Raw genomic sequence first — 16,947 nt, 5'->3', positions numbered from 1 at the left:
CTGAAGCCATACTTTCAAGAGCACCCAATCACGGTTGTCTGCACTGCCCCACTTGCTGAAATCATAAGCAGCAGGGATGCATCGGGCCGGGTGGCCAAATGGGCCATCGAGTTGGCCCCTTACACCATCTTCTACCAGCCATGCACCGCCATCAAGTCCCAATCACTGGCCGACTTCCTCGTCGACTGGGCCGAGACCTAGTACCTGCCACTGGCTCCGGGCTCCACTCATTGGCGGATCCACTTTGATGGCTCAAAGATGCGCATCGGCTTGGGAGTCGGCGTTGTCCTCACCTCTCCCAAGGGCGACAAGCTCAGATACACATTGCAAATTCACTTTGCCGCCTCCAACAACGTGGCTGGGTATGAGGCGCCAGTACACGGGCTCCGGCTGGCCAAAGAAATCGGCATCTGCCAGATCCTGTGCTATGGCGACTCGGACTTGGTGATCCAACAGTCGTCTGGTGACTGGGATGCCAATGATGCAAATATGGCAAGTTACCGCTTCCTCGTCCAGCAGATCGGCGGATACTTTGACGGGTGTGAGTTCCTTCACGTGCCATGGAACGACAACGAGCAAGCTGATGCCCTGGCACGGATTGGCTCCACCTGCCAAGCAATACCAGCCGGTGTTTCCCTTCAGTGCCTCCGCAAGCCGTCCATCAAGCCTTCTCCAGAATCCGAGTCCATCTTTGTACCGGCTGCTCCCGAAGCAGTCGGATCCGACTCAGGAGCTGCAGTAGCCGGCTCAAGGACTTTGGCAGCCGGCTAGGGGACTTTGGCAGGCAGCACGGGGACTGTAGCAATTGCACCCGACCAAGGGACTTCACAACCCGGCCCGAGGGCTGCTGCAGCCGGCTCGGGGACTTCACCAAGCGGCTCGGGGGCTGCAACAGTCGGCCCGGAGACTCCAACAACACAGCAAGCAATGGCCGACTCCACCCTGCTGCCTCCCAACCCAACTGCCCTAGTACCAGTGGTCGTGATGATAGTGGACGAAGTCCAAGCACCATCCTGGGCGCAGCCCATCCTCAATTTCTTGGTGAACATAGAGCTGTCGGCTGATGAAATCTCGGCCCAACAGGTGCAGCACAAAGTAGGAGCCTACATGATAGTCAACAGAGAGCTTGTCAGACGCAGCGTGACTGGGGTCTTCCAGCACTGTGTAGAGCCAGAGAAGGACCAAGCAATCCTCAAAGATATCCACCAAGGCGAGTGTGGCCACCACGCGGCCTCCAGATCCCTTGTTGCCAAAGCTTTCCTCCATGGTTTCTTCTGGCCGACTGCTTTGGAGGACGCCAAGGAGTTGGTCAAGCATTTCAAGGGGTGCCAGAAATTCATTTCCAAGCAACATTGAGGGAGTTCTGGATTAGGGGGTCTCCGTACAGCCGGACTATATCCTTTGGCCGGACTGTTGGACTATGAAGATACAAGATTGAAGACTTCGTCTCGTGTCTGCATGGGACTCTACTTGGCGTGGAAGGCAAGCTAGGCAGTACAGATATGGATATCTCCTCCTTTGTAACCGACCTTGTGTAACCCTAGCCCCCTCCGGTGTCTATATAAACCGGAGGATTTTAGTCCGTAGGACAACATACAATCAGACCATAGGCTAGCTTCTAGGGTTTAGCCTCTCCGATCTCGTGGTAGATCAACTCTTGTAATACTCATATCATCAAGAATAAATCAAGCAGGACATAGGGTTTTACCTCCATCAAGAGGGCCCGAACCTGGGTAAAACATCGTTTCCTCCTGTTACCATCCGCATTAGACACACAGTTCGGGACCCCCTACCCGAGATCCGCCGGTTTTGACACCGACATTGGTGCTTTCATTGAGAGTTCCTCTGTGTCGTCGCCTTTAGGCTTGATGGCTCCTACTATCATCGATAGCGATGCAGTCCAGGGTGAGACTTTTCTCCCCGGACAGATCTTTGTGTTTGGCTGCTTCGCTCTGCGGGCCAACTCGCTTGGCCATCGGGAGCAGATCGAAAGTTATGCCCCTGGCCACCAGGTCAGGTTTGGAAGCTTAAATTACACGGCCGATATCCGCGGAGACTTGATCTTCGATGGATTCGAGCCCCTGCCTTGTGCACCACGCGGTCACGATGAGTACGATTTAGCTCTACCATCGGACCGTATTCAGGAGATCGCACCGGCGGCCACTCCGAGCCTCAATTCGGAGTCAGTTGTGCCATCCATGGACGGGTGGATAGACCTCGTCACGGAGGCCGTATCCTCTGCGGCGATCAAGCCGAATATCGACCTTACCCTTCACGAGAGTCGTGCTGCCAAACTGCCGGATCCTACTCCGGCCACGGACTCCGAACCGCCTGCGCCTGTTCCTATCGAATCTGATTGGGCGCCGATCATGGAGTTTACCTCCGCGGATATTTTTCAGCACTCGCCCTTCGGCGACATACTGAACTCATTAAGGTCTCTCTCCTTGTCAGGAGGATCCTGGCCGAACTATGTCCGGCAGGATTGGGATGCAGATGACGAAGAAATTCGCTGCCCACCCACCACCCACTTAGTAGCCACTGTCGACGACTTAACTGACATGCTCGACTTAGACTCTGAAGATATCGACGGTATGGACGATGATGCGGGAAACAAAGAGGAACCACTACCCACAGGGCACTGGACAGCCACCTCATCATACGATATATACATGGTGGACACACCCAAAGAAGGCAATGGTGACAAGACAACGGAGGATGACCCCTCCAAGAAGCAACCCAAGCGCCGGTGTCAGCGGCGCCACTCTAAGTCCCGCCAAGGCAAAAGCGGTGATACTAGCACAGGAGATAATAGCACTCCGAATAGTGCCGAAGACGGCAACAATCCCCTCCGACAAGATTTAGGGCAGGAGGATGGAGAAGCCAGCCCTCCAGAGAGAGTGGCAGATGGAGAGGCGGAGGATGATAATTACATGCCTCCCTCCGAAGACGAGGCAAGCCTCGACGATGACGAATTCATCGTGCCTGAGGATCCCGTCGAACAAGAGCGCTTCAAGAGCCGGCTTATAGCCACGGCAAATAGCCTTAAGAAAAAGCAGCAGCAACTTCAAGTTGATCAAGATTTGCTAGCTGACAGATGGACTGAAGTCCTGGCGGCCGAGGAATACAAACTTGAATGCCCCTCCAAGAGTTACCCAAAGTGCAGGTTGCTACCCCGAATAGAGGAGGAAGCACCGAAACCTAAATCCCTGGCGTATGACGCGGCTGATCGGCCACCTCGTGGCCGCGACAGAGAGACATTCCAGCCAAAAGCTCAGCCCGCACCCCGACGCCATTCAAATAAAAAGGCATGGGGAAATACGCCAGACCTGTGAGACGTATTGGAGGTCAAAGCAAAACATGCAAGATCGATCTACGGATCACGAGGGCGCGCCGCTATGCGATCGATAATCGTCACGCCGGATACAGTAAAAGTAAGTCCGCCCGGGCCGAACACAGCGGGCAAGACTCATTCGAGCTGCGTCGCGACATAGCCCAGTACAGAGGAGCCGCACACCCCTTATGCTTCACAGACGAAGTAATGGATCATCAAATCCCAGAGGGTTTCAAACCCGTAAATATAGAATCATATGACGGCACAACAGATCCTGCGGTATGGATCGAGGATTTCCTCCTGCACATCCACATGGCCCACGGTGATGACCTACACGCCATCAAATACCTCCCACTCAAACTCAAAGGACCAGCTCGTCATTGGCTCAACAGCTTACCAGCAGAGTCCATTGGCTGTTGGGAAGATCTGGAAGCCGCATTCCTTGACAACTTTCAGGGCACTTATGTGCGACCACCAGATGCCGATGACTTGAGCCACATAATTCAGCAGCCAGAGGAATCGGCCAGGCAATTCTGGACACGGTTCCTAACAAAGAAAAATCAAATCGTCGACTGTCTGGATGCAGAGGCCCTAGCAGCTTTCAAGCACAACATCCGCGACGAATGGCTCGCTCGGCACCTTGGCTAGGAAAAGCCAAAATCTATGGCAGCCCTCACGACACTCATGACCCGCTTCTGTGCGGGAGAGGACAGCTGGTTGGCTCGCAGCAATAACATATCAAAGAACCATGGTACTTCGGATACCAAGGACGGCAACGGCATGTCACGTCGCAACAAACATAAGCGCCGCATTAACAGTGACAATACCGAGGATACGGTAGTCAATGCCGGATTCAAAGGCTCTAAACCCGGTCAGCGGAAAAATCCATTCAAAAGAAGCACTCCGGGCCCGTCCAGTTTGGACCGTATACTCGATCACTCGTGCCAAATACACAGCACCCTCGACAAGCCAGCCAACCACACCAATAGGGATTGTTGGGTGTTCAAGCAGGCCGGCAAGATAAATGCCGAAAACAAAGATAAGGGGTCACATAGCGATGACGAGGAGGAGCCCCGGCAGCCAAACACCAGAGGACAGAAGAGGTTCCCCCCACAAGTGCGGACGGTGAACATGATATATGCAACCCACATCCCCAAGAGGGAGCGGAAGCGTGCGCTCAGGGACGTATATGCGTTGGAGCCAGTCGCCCCAAAGTTCAACCCATGGTCTTCCTGCCCGATCACCTTCGACCGCAGGGACCACCCCACTAGTATCCGTCATGGCGGATTCGCTGCATTGATCTTAGACCCAATCATTGATGGATTTCACCTCACTCGAGTCCTTATGGATGGCGGCAGCAGCCTGAACCTGCTTTATCAGGACACAGTGCGCAAAATGGGTATAGACCCCTCAAGGATCAAACCCACTAAAACGACCTTTAAAGGCATCATACCAGGTGTAGAGGCCCATTGCACAGGCTCAGTAACACTAGAAGTGGTCTTCGGATCTCCGGATAACTTCCGAAGCAAAGAGTTAATCTTCGACATAGTCCCGTTCCACAGTGGCTACCATGCACTACTCGGGCGAACCGCATTTGCGAGATTCAATGTGGTACCGCATTATGCATATCTCAAGCTTAAGATGCCAGGACCTCGGGGGGCCATAACAGTCAATGGAAATACAGAGCGCTCTCTCCGCACGGAGGAGCACACTGCGGCCCTCGCAGCAGAAACGCAAAGCAGCCTCTTAAGGCAATCCACTAGTTTGGCGACTAAGGACCCGGACACCTTCAAGCACGCCCGGAGTAATCGGCAACAGGACCGCCTGGCACGTACTGAGCTCGCATAGCAATGCGGCCCCCACCCCGGTCCCAGCCAAAGGGCGAAATCCGTGCCACACGTACATAATTACGCAGAAAATACCATGGGCACAGGCGGGGAGGGGGGCACGACTGCGGCACGCTCCAAGTCGCGGCTTAAACCGCACTAGGGGCTTCCCGCTTTGTTATTTTTCTCTTTCAGGACTTTAGTCTCTGGATACCCTGTCTGGTAGCATGATTGCCGAACACATGATGCAGCAACCAAGGAGGCAGAAAGCTACGTCACACCACGGAACTCCCAGGTGGATTACAATAACGAGTGAAATATTTGCTTTAATACTATTCCTCAGCTTTCCCTTGGAAGGGACATGTCAAACAGTCCTACTTTTTGCTTATCACACTACTTGTATCATTCTGCTTTAACGCACCTTTTTGAATAAACAATGCATAGCATTAAGACTATTATTGCATTCTTCCTTTCTATATATATATATGTTCATTCATGACATCTAGCACCCGTACACTCTGGTACGGCCAATACTCTAGGGGCTTAAGCATACCCCATAATACGGCATGAGAAGTCCGAACACTTTCGACAATGCGGCACCCCGAACTTATAGCATTATATGCATCAACTCCGAATCATGTCTTGGGTCAATAGTTGGGTTTGCCCGGCTCCCATGTTTTGGTACCTTACGTCCCGCTATATCGGCTAAGGTAGCACTGGGAGAACTACTGCGATTGTGCCCCGGTTCTGCTGGGCTAAGCACCTCAGTAGAGAAAGCTAAAACTGACTGTCATGATAAGACGAGAGACTGGTCGCTGTTCGAGAGGTTTCAAGTCCCTAAAGACTTATGCCGCTTAGAGCGAGGAGTCGGCCCTGTCCGGCTTAAGGCATGTATCACGCCCCAAATTTGGCCTTCCGAATACTAGGGGCTTCACCGAAATTTAAAATTATAGAATTCTATGGCTAAGTGAGAGTGATAACGCATTATAGTCCGATTGCCTTGTTCGTTGTACTGAGCACCTCCCTCGAAGGACCCAACAATGGGAACAAGAGTGCTCAAGTTTATCCCGAACACCCCAGCACTCATGGCGTGGGGGCAGAAGCCGATGACTAGCCATCTCTCAGATTTGATAAACAGCCGAACAGAAGACAATATTTTAAATTCAAACAAGCGTTGCATAGCGCATATGAACAAGTTTTCATAATACAGGATTACACGAGCAAGTTGACTCAAATATTACATCTTTCGCACACTCGTCTGCTACAAGACGGGCACCTTCAGGACACCCTCATAATACATCTCGGGGTGGCGATGCTCCTTGCCCTGCGGCGGCCCTTCCTTCACCAGCTTCACGGCGTCCATCTTGGCCCAGTGCACCTTCGCACGGGCGAAATCCCGGCGTGCACCTTCGATGCAGACGGACCACTTGATGACTTCCAGCCGTGGGCAGGCATCCACAAGCCGCCTCACCAGGTCGAAGTAGCTGTTGGGAAGGGCGTCACCAGGCCACATCCGGACTATAAAGCCCTTCATGGCCTGTTCGGCTGCCTTGTGCAGCTCGACCAGTTGCTTTAGCTGGTCGCTCAGAGGCATCGGGTGTTCGGTCTTAGTATACTGAGACCAGAACAGCTTCTCCGTTGAGCTTCCCTCCTCGGCCTGGTAAAACTGTGCGGCATCCGACACGCTGGGGGGCAAATCTGCGAATGCTCCTGGAGAGCTCCGGATTCAGGTAAGTAACAAGTAATTTACTTTCACATGCTTGCTTTGCATATAGAATGCCTTACCCGCCGCTATCTTCTTCATCGCATCAATCTCCTGGAGAGCCTTTTGGGCTTCAGCCTTGGCACTCTTTGCACTCTCAAGGGCCGCGGCAAGCTCGGACTCTCGCGTCTTCAAGTCCAGCTCCAACGCCTCATGCTTCGTCACGAGAGCGTGGAGCTCTTGCTGCACCTCGCCCACCCGTGCCTCTTGTTTTTCCCGCTCGGTGCACTCCTGTGCCGCTTTGTTTTCGGCCTCGGATAGCGCTTGCTTCAGGGTCGCCACCTCGGTCGTGGCCCCTGGAAAATTTATGATGATCCTGTCATTTTGCAATCACATCCGTTACCTTTGTTCTCCTCGAGTTGCCTCTTGGCTAGGCTGAGCTCTTCCTTGGACCCTTTGAGGTCCTGCTTCAGTGCGGCGACCTCCGCAGTCAGTGCGGCAGAGGCCAGCAGCGAAGCCTGCATATGCATATAGACATACTTATATTAGACTCCTGCGATATTGTTTGATCCTTTGTTCGGCTTTTCTTTGTGAACACCGAACAGAGCATCAGGGGCTACTGTCTATGCGGTAATATTTTTCCTATATTTCAAATACTTACCTCAAAGCCTGTTAGAAGGCTGGCATAGGCTTCAGTCAGTCCGCTCTTGGCGGACTGAACCTTCTGGATCACCGCACTCATAATAGTGCGGTGCTCTTCGTCGATGGAAGCGCTGCGAAGCGCTCCCAGCAGATTGCCCGGTGCCCCTGTATGGGCAGAGGTTACCGGCACAGGCGTCTTGTCCCTTTTGGAAGGAGGCCGCCCTCCTGAGTCCGGAACCACTAGAGGTTCCGGCGCGGTGTTCGGCTGAGGGCCGAACTCGGAGCCCTCGGGAGCCTTACTCCCTCTGCTCCTGGAGTCCGGAAGGTCGCCTTGAGGCGCCTCTGGGATTGTCTCCCCTCGACCCGGTGCCTCTTGAGACAATACCTCAGCATTGTCCGTAGGGCAAGGGGAGGTGGCGGTCGGAAGTGGATCACTATCCATATCCGACGAGTCCAAGGAGCCGCCCGACGAAGATACGTCGATACGGGCTTGGGGCGGTCTGCATAATCATATTCGGCGTTAGGAGAAGCAGTGCGACAAAGGTATGCTATGAGTTACTCTGGTATCCGAATACTTACAACTTCGCCAGGGGCTTGGCCCTGAGCAGCCACTCGTCTTCGCCTTCGGCGGCGGTGGTGGAGTAGTCCAGAAGGAGGGTCCTCCCCTTCTTGGACCCTTCGGCCCCCCTGGTCGGGGCGGCCTTCCTTTTCTTGTCTCCCCCGATTGAAGGGGGAGCATCTTCATCTTCCTCCTCGCCTTCGGGGGAGGAGTGCGTCGCGGAGTTATCAGACGATGAGTCCGATAATACCTGGCGTCGGGAACTCTTTCGGGTTCCCTTGGCCTTCTTGGTCTTCTCCGGCACCTTGTAAGGAGCCGGAGTCAGCATCTCCGTCAGGAGAGCGTCCGTAGTGTCTTCGGGCAGAGGGGCCGGTCAGTTAATCTGCCCCGATGTCTCCACCCAGTCCTGTCAAAGGCATGGAGCTCAGACCCCGCACATGGTTAAGCTAGGGGAAATAAATATCCTACCGGATGTATAGAACTCGCTGAATGTGCTAGGCGCTTCACGCTTAGCCCGCGGTCCTCGGTGAGAGAGGGAGGGACCTCGGCGCCCTTGAACAGCACCCTCCAGACGTCCTTGTGCGTCGTGTCAAAGAGCTCGCTCAGAGTCTAGTGCTGGGCCGGGTCGAACTCCCACAAGTTGAAATCCCGTTGTTGACACGGGAGGATCCGGCGGATGAGCATGACCTGGACTATGTTGACAAGCTTGAGCTTCTTGCTTGCCATATTCCGGATACATTTCTGGAGTCCGTCCAGCTCCACCGATGAACCCCAGGATAGGCCCTTCTCTTTCCAGGAGGTGAGCCGCATGGGGATTCCGGATCAAAACTCGGGGGCCGCCACCTAGTTGGTGTCGCGCGGCTCGGTGATGTAGAACCACGCCGATTGCCACCCCTTTATGGTCTCCACGAAGGAGCCTTCAAGCCATATGACATTGGGCATCTTGCCCACCATGGCTCCGCCGCATTCTGCTTGTTGGCCTCCCACCACCTTCGGCTTGATATTGAAGGTCTTCAGTCACAGGCCGAAGTGGGGCCGGATGCGGAGGAAAGCCTCACACACGACGATGAACACCGAAATGTTGAGGATGAAGTTCGGGGCTAGATCATGAAAGTCCAGCCCGTAGTAGAACATAAGACCACGGACGAATGGATGGAGGGGAAACCCCAATCCGTGGAGGAAGTGGTGGAGGAAAACTACCCTCTCGTGAGGTTCCGGGGTAGGAACAATCTGCCCCGCAGCGGGCAGCCGATGTGCGATATTCGCGGCTAAGTATCCGGCTCCAAGCAGCTTCTTGATGTGCCCCTCTGTAACAAAGGAAGCCATCCATTTGCCTCCCGCTCCGGACATGTTTGGATAAGGTTGAGGGGAAGGATGTGGACTTGGGTGTTGGAGCTCGAGTGCACAAGAATGGATGAGCAAGGAGGAAGAAGGCGTGGGTAGAGAAAGGTTAAACCTTATCCCCTTATAAGGGCGGCCGAAACTATGCGCCCCCACTAGCCTAGTAAAACTCACTTATAACCCATGTGTCGTAATTGATGGCATGGTTGGGTTACCCACGCCCGTATTGATGAGAATCCCGTAATAAGGGGGACACGATCTCTGCTTTGACAAGACGTGTCAAGAAACTGACTCGCGTTATGTGTGGGGCTGGTTAGAAGAAACGGTTCGAATAATCACCGGGCCACGGCATGACGTCATGTTGCCGAAACATGTTAGCAGATTAGATTTGTGGAAATATTATTCTCTCTATGGTGGTATGTGGAACTTATTTTGCAGGGTCGGACACTATACTTGTATTCAAATTCTTCCGTGGTGTATTCGGAGGAGGAACCCGCCTTGCAATGCCGAAGACAATACTGCGCGCTGGACTCATCGTCATTGAAGCCTGGTTCAGGGGCTACTGAGGGAGTCTTGGATTAGGTGGTCTCCGGATAGTCGGACTATATCCTTTGGCGGGACTGTTGGACTATGAAGATACAATATTGAAGACTTCGTCTCGTGTCCAGATGGGACTCTACTTGGCGTGGAAGGCAAGCTAGGCAGTACGGATATGGATATCTCCTCCTTTGTAACCGACCTTGTGTAACCCTAGCCCCCTCTGGTGTCTATATAAACCGGAGGATTTTAGTCCGTAGGACAACATACAATCAGACCATAGGCTAGCTTCTAGGGTTTAGCCTCTCCGATCTCGTGGTAGATCAACTCTTGTAATACTCATATCATCAAGAATAAATCAAGCAGGACGTAGGGTTTTACCTCCATCAAGAGGGCACGAACCTGGGTAAAACATCGTGTCCCCTGCCTCCTGTTACCATCCGCCTTAGACGCACAGTTCGGGACCCCCTACCCGAGATCCGCCGGTTTTGACACCGACAAACATCTGCCGGCTTCTGCGCTCAAGACCATCCCCCTTACCTGGCCTTTTGCCGTCTGGTGGCTGGACATGGTGGGACCATTCAAGATAGCACACGGCGGCATGACCCATCTGCTTGTCACCGTGGACAAATTCACTAAGTGGATTGAAGCAAAGCCGATCAAAAAGTTGAACGGTCTGACTACCGTGACCTTCATCGCAGACATCACTGTCTGATACGGTATACCGCATAGCATCATCACCGACAATGGCACAAACTTTGCCAAAGGAGCCTTGGCTCGTTTCTACGCGACGCAGGGCATCCGACTGGACTTAGAGTCCATTGCCCATCCGCAGTCAAACGGCCAAGTCGAGCGAGCAAACGACCTCATCCTCTCCGGCATCAAACCCCGACTGGTCGAGCCGCTAGAGCGCTCGGCCGGCTGCTGGATCGACGAGCTGCCGACCATCCTCTAGAGCCTCCGCACCACTCCGAACAAGTCAACCAGCTTCACCCCCTTCTTCCTCGTGTACGGGGCCGAGGCTGTCATCCCAACTAACATTGAGTTCGAGTCACCTTGCGTCACCATGTACACGAAGGCGGAGGCGAAAGAAGCACGAGAAGACAATGTTGATCTGCTGGAAGAGGGATGGCTGTTGGTACTTAGCCAGTCCGCCATCTACCAGCAGAGTCTATGCCGCTACCACAGTCGGAAGGTCAAGCCAAGATCTATCCAAGAGGGAGACCTTGTGATCGAGTTGATCCAGCAAACAGCCGGCCAGCACAAGCTCTCGGCCCCTTGGGGAGGCCCCTTCGTCATAGACAAGGCTTTGGGCAACAACTCCTACTACCTCATCGATGCACAGAAGCCCAGAGCGCTCAAGATAGATGACTCTGGCAAAGAATCAGAGTGCCCATGGAATGCAAATCTCCTCCGAAGATTTTACAGTTGATGCAGTATGTATCACGCTACCTTTTGTATTAAAGCGCTAAGACATCGGGGCCCTCGAGGAGCACTCGAGGGCTATCCTTTTTATCTATATGATAAGTTTTATGTGTTATTTCATTATTCTGCCTGGCACCGGGTTCGACCAGTCGGCCCGAGGGCTTGCCGCCTTGTACTATGTTGGTGCTACTTGCAGTCGGACAAGTAGTGTGCCGGCATCTAAGCCCTCTCTTGCCACAAGCCACAGCCCGCAGAGCAACTGTCCGGCTGGCAAGAGTTAAAGGCAGGAAATGGTGCCCACATGAAAAATGGCTAAGGACAAAAGCATTCACATAGGCCAAGCCGGCTCCTCGCCTCACCGACCGGCTTCTTACTTAAATTTGCTATGTTCTAAACGGCCAAAGTACTTGTCCTCCCAAACGGCTAAGTACTTGACCCAGCCACAGACCGCAGAGCGGCTGCCGGCTGGCAAGGCAACAACCAAGGGAGGGCGGCAAAGGAAAAAGCCAAAAGAACAGAAAAGCAAGACAAGTCGAAACTCGGCAAAGCACAATTCGTGTGAGAATTAATTTACATAGCAAAAGGCCATTGGCCGGGATTCAACAAAGCTTGAATACACCCCAGACGGGTGGAACTGCGCAAATTTAACAAGTTTGTTCGAAAGACTACCAAAATAGGAAAAGATAAAATAAACTGGCCACCTAGGCCAGAGGAGCAGCAGGTGGATCCGGCAGGTTGGTGGAGTCGGTGGTGCCGGCTGGCGGAGTGGGCGTCTGACGAGTCTTGGCTTGGTCGCCATCGGCGGCAGTCGGTGCGCTCGCACGTGGCTTGTTGCTCGAAGCTCGATCGAGCTGAGGTTGGTTGTCCGCTCCGTCCTTCGGTGCGTTGTCTTCACCATCTGCACCTTCCTCATCCTCGCCCTCGTCGCTGGAGGCGATTTCCTCCACCGAGTCCTCGTCGTCGTTTGGGTTCAGCCCGAACCAGTTCGGAAGCACCTCGGCGCCCTCCTCGTCCAGATCAGGGAGGAAGACACCGATATCGGTGTACTCGGCGATCATGGTCGCGCGTTGAGAGAGCTCAGGCCTCACCGCCACCAACTCTTCGCTGGCCTCCTGCCGGAATGTGGCCAGCTGGGCTAGGCTCAGCCCACGATACCACGCCTTGACAAACTCCAAGGCCCGCCGCGCGCCTGCTCGGGCTGCGGAGCCCTTCCGCGCCTCGAAGCGGCCGACAGACACCTCTAACCAGTCGACGGTCCGACTGGGGGTGCGCGGAGCTGGAACACCTGGCCAGAGGGCGGAAACAACCTGGGCTCCAATGTGCTGCAGACGGTGGAACGCCCGATGAGCCGATTGGAGGCGAGCTTGAACGGCGAGAAGCTGCTCGCCAAGGGTCCGAGGGGTGTTGGGCGCGATTTCTGCTCCAGCTTGTCTTTGCTCGTCGCGGCGAGCTTCGATGGCTTGGCTGGCAGCAATGGAGTGGCCAAGGAAGTACTCTACGCAAGAAGGAAAAAGAAGCATGAAGCCGGAGGCCGGCTCATATAACAGCCGGCAGATGAAAGAAAGTAAAAGGATAACTCACCATTGAGCATGTCCTCGATCTCGCTGTAGCCGTCGGACAGAGCTTTCTCCCTCTCGGCCCAGCCCGAACATTCGGTCTCGGACTCGGCATGAATGGTGGCCTCGCTGTCCTTCACCTTCTGGAGGTCCGCCTTGTGCCGGTCCGCCTGGTCAGCCAGATCCTTGACCAGGCGGTCACGCTCTTGGGCCGCCTTGCTGCACTCCTCCTCCTTGGCACGCAGTGCAGTTTGGGCTTCGCCCAGCTGCTGCTGCAAGGTGGCGTTGGCTCCTACAAAGGCAAAGAAAATAAGACAATCAACAAGTTGACCAAAAAAGAAAAGTGGTTGCCAGGAGATCCGGCCTGACTGCTCAGCAGTCGGCCCGAATCTCAAGGGCTACACCCAGCGAGTGCGCTGACGCGCCCCCGCAAGAGAGAAAAGTTGGAGGCCTACTCTGGCTGTCGGACAAGGGGGCGGTCCGCTTGGCCAGCTCCTGGACCTGGGAGTTGAAGGCGGCCGTGCGGATGTTGTGGTAGTCCTTCAATGAAGACAATAGAAGAAAAGAAAAAGTCAGCACTCGGAACTTACCTTTAAGTTCCGAGCCGCCTGCTCAGCAGCCGGCCCAGAACTCGAGGGCTACACCTAGTGGGTGCGCTGGCGCGCCCCCACGGAAGATTGCAAGAATCAGAAAACAAAGCAAAGGAGTGTACCCGGGCAGCCGCTCGCGTCGACAAGAACGCCTTCGTGTACTGCAGGAGGGCGGCACCTTGGGCCTGAAGTTGGGCCTGAACATCCTGCGCCGCCTTGTTCAGCACACCCGTCTCGCCCCCAGGCGTTTGATACGTCTCCAACGTATCTATAATTTTTTATTGTTCCATGCTATTATATTATCCATCTAGGATGTTTTATATGCATTTATATGCTATTTCATATGATTTCTGGGACAAACCTATTAACCTAGAGCCCAGTGCCAGTTTCTGTTTTTTCCTTTTTTTGAGTATCGCAGAAAAGGAAAACAAAATAGAGTCCAATTGACCTGAAATTTCACGGAGATTATTTTTGGACCAGAAGAAGCCCACGGAGTATCGGAGATGGGCCAGAAGAGTCCCGAGGCACCCACGAGGGTGGGGGCGCGCCCCCTACCTCGTGGACGCCTCAGAGACCCCCCTGACTTGTTCCCGGCGCCAAACCTCTTATATATACCCAAACTTCTAGAATGTAACCTAGATCGGGAGTTCCGGCACCCTGCCGGAGGAGGGAAATCCCACTCTGGTGGCCATCTTCATCATCTCGGCGCTCTCCATGACGAGGAGGGAGTAGTTCACCCTCGGGGCTGAGGTATGTACCAGTAGCTATGTGTTTGATCTCTCCCTCTCTCGTGTTCTTGATTTGGCATGATCTTGATGTATCGCGAGCTTTGCTATTATAGTTGGATCTTATGATGTTTCTCCCTCTCTACTCTCTTATAATGGATTGAGTTTTCCCTTTGAAGTTATCTTATCGGATTGAGTCTTTAAGGATTTGAGAACACTTGATGTATGTCTTGCATGTGCTTATCTGTGGTGACAATGGGATATTCGCGTGATCCACTTGATGTATGTTTTGGTGATCAACTTGCGAGTTCCGTGACCTCGTGAACTTATGCATAGGGGTTGGCACATGTTTTCGTCTTGACTCTCCGGTAGAAACTTTGGGGCACTCTTTGAAGTTCTTTGTGTTGGTTGAATAGATGAATCTGAGATTGTGTGATGCATATCATATAATCATACCCACGGATACTTGAGGTGACATTGGAGTATCTAGGTGACATTAGGATTTTGGTTGATTTGTATCTTAAGGTGTTATTCTAGTACGAACTCTAGGATAGATCGAATGAAAAGAATAGCTTCATGTTATTTTACTACGGACTCTTGAATAGATCGATCGGAAAGAATAACTTTGAGGTGGTTTTGTACCCTACAATAATCTCTTCGTTTGTTCTCCGCTATAAGTGACTTTGGAGTGACTCTTTGTTGCATCTTGAGGGATAGTTATATGATCCAATTATGTTATTATTGTTAAGAGAACTTGCACTAGTGAAAGTATGAACCCTAGGCCTTGTTTCCTAGCATTGCAATACCGTTTACGCTCACTTTTACCACTTGTTGCCTTGCTGTTTTTTTTTAATTTCAGGTTACAAAAACTTATATCTGCCATCCATATTGCACTTGTATCACCATATCTACGCCTAACTAGTGCACCTATACAATTTACCATTGTATTGGGTGTGTTGGGGACACAAGAGACTCTTTGCTATTTGGTTGCAGGGTTGTTTGAGAGAGACCATCTTCATCCTACGCCTCCCACGGATTGATAAACCTTAGGTCATCCACTTGAGGGAAATTTGCTATTGTCCTACAAACCTCTGCACTTGGAGGCCCAACAACGTCTACAAGAAGAAGGTTGTGTAGTAGACATCAAGCTCTTTTCTGGCGCCGTTGCCGGGAAGGTTGGCGCTTGAAGGTATATCTTTAGATCTTGCAATCGAATCTTTTGGTTTCTTGTTTTATCACTAGTTTAGTCTATAAAAGAAAACTAAAAAATGGAATTAAGGTTGCCTCATATGCTTCATCTTTTTAAGTCTTTCGTGAAAATAAGGATTCCGATAATTGTGCCAAAGTGTTAGAAGAAGAATGCATTAAAATGTTTGGCACTAAATATTTGGATGATGAGCATGATTGGAATGTTCTTAGTATGAATTCTTTGAATACCCGTGATGCTAATGATATGCAAAGCCACAAGCTTGGGGATGCTATGTTTGATGAAGATGATATTTTTTGTCCCCCAAGTTTTGATGAGCACATTTATCATGATGAAAGCATCCCTCCTATCTATGATGATTATTGTGATGACACATATGCTATAAAGAATAATGATATCCATGAAACTTATCATCATGATTTTAACTTTCAATTGGATTATGCCTCACATGATAGTTATTTTGTTGAGTTTGCTCCCACTACTATTCATGAGAAGAAATTTGCGTATGTGGAGAGTAATAAAATTTCTATGCTTGTAGATCATGAAAAGAATGCTTTATGTGATAGTTATATTGTTGAATTCATTCATGATGCTACTGAAAATTATTATGAGAGAGGAACATATGCTTTTACATATTGCAATAAAATCAAGTTTCCTCTCTATGTGTTGAAAATCTTGAAGTTATGCTTGTTTTGTTGGAAAAATGCCCTAGAGGCAATAATAAAATGGTTATTATTCTATTTCCTTGTTCATGGTAATTATTGTCTATTGTTCATGCTATAATCGTATTAACCGAAAACCATAATACATGTGTGAATACATAGATCGTAATATGTCCCTAGTAAGCCTCTAGTTGACTAGCTCGTTGATCAATAGATGGTCATGGTTTCCTGACCATGGACATTGGATGTCATTGATAACAGGATCACATCATTAGGAGAATGATGTGATGGACAAGACCCAATCTTAAGCGTAGCACAAGACCGTGTAGTTCGTTTGCTAAAGCTTTTCTAATGTCAAGTATCATTTCCTTAGACCATGAGATTGTGCAACTCCCGGATACCGTAGGAATGCTTTGGGTGTACCAAACATCACAACGTAACTGGGTGGCTATAAAGGTGCACTACAGGTATCTCCGAAAGTGTATATTGGGTTGGCACGAATCGAGACTGGGATTTGTCACTCCGTATGACAGAAAGGTATCTCTGGGCCCACTCAGTAATGCATCATCATAATGAGCTCAATGTGACTAAGGAGTTAGCCACGGGATCATGCATTACGGAACGAGTAAAGAGACTTCCCAGTAACAAGATTGAACGAGGTATGGGGATATCGACGATCGAATCTCGGGCAAGTAACATACCGATAGACAAAGGGAATTGTATGCAGGATTGATTGAATCCCCCGACATCGTGGTTCATCCGATGAGATCATCGTGGAACATGTGGGAGCCAATATGGGTATCCAGATCCCGCTATTGGTTATTGGTCGGAGAGATGTCTCAGT

At 51.6% G+C, this 16,947-nt stretch overlaps 1 protein-coding gene across 1 annotated transcript; it reads left to right on the top strand.

Annotated features, from left to right (window-relative positions):
- The first annotated feature begins 927 nt into the window (after positions 1 to 927).
- Positions 928 to 1,356, top strand: LOC147959283 (uncharacterized). Its single transcript, XM_087532588.1, has one exon. It carries the CDS (start codon positions 928 to 930, stop codon positions 1,354 to 1,356), a length of 429 nt encoding a protein of 142 aa, XP_087388714.1.
- The last annotated feature ends 15,591 nt before the right edge of the window (positions 1,357 to 16,947 follow it).

The sequence above is a fragment of the Triticum urartu genome, chromosome 7A (genome assembly GCF_056163025.1).
Source record: "Triticum urartu cultivar PI428250 chromosome 7A, HENAU_Tu73, whole genome shotgun sequence".
In the NCBI taxonomy this organism is placed as follows: Eukaryota; Viridiplantae; Streptophyta; class Magnoliopsida; order Poales; family Poaceae; genus Triticum; species Triticum urartu.
Note: the sequence above shows the minus strand (reverse complement) of the source record. Positions and strands in the feature narration are given on the sequence as shown.

Coding starts and splice junctions, on each gene's coding strand:
- LOC147959283 (XM_087532588.1), top strand. CDS start 928: ATGGCCGACTCCACCCTGCTGCCTCCCAACCCAACTGCCCTAGTACCA.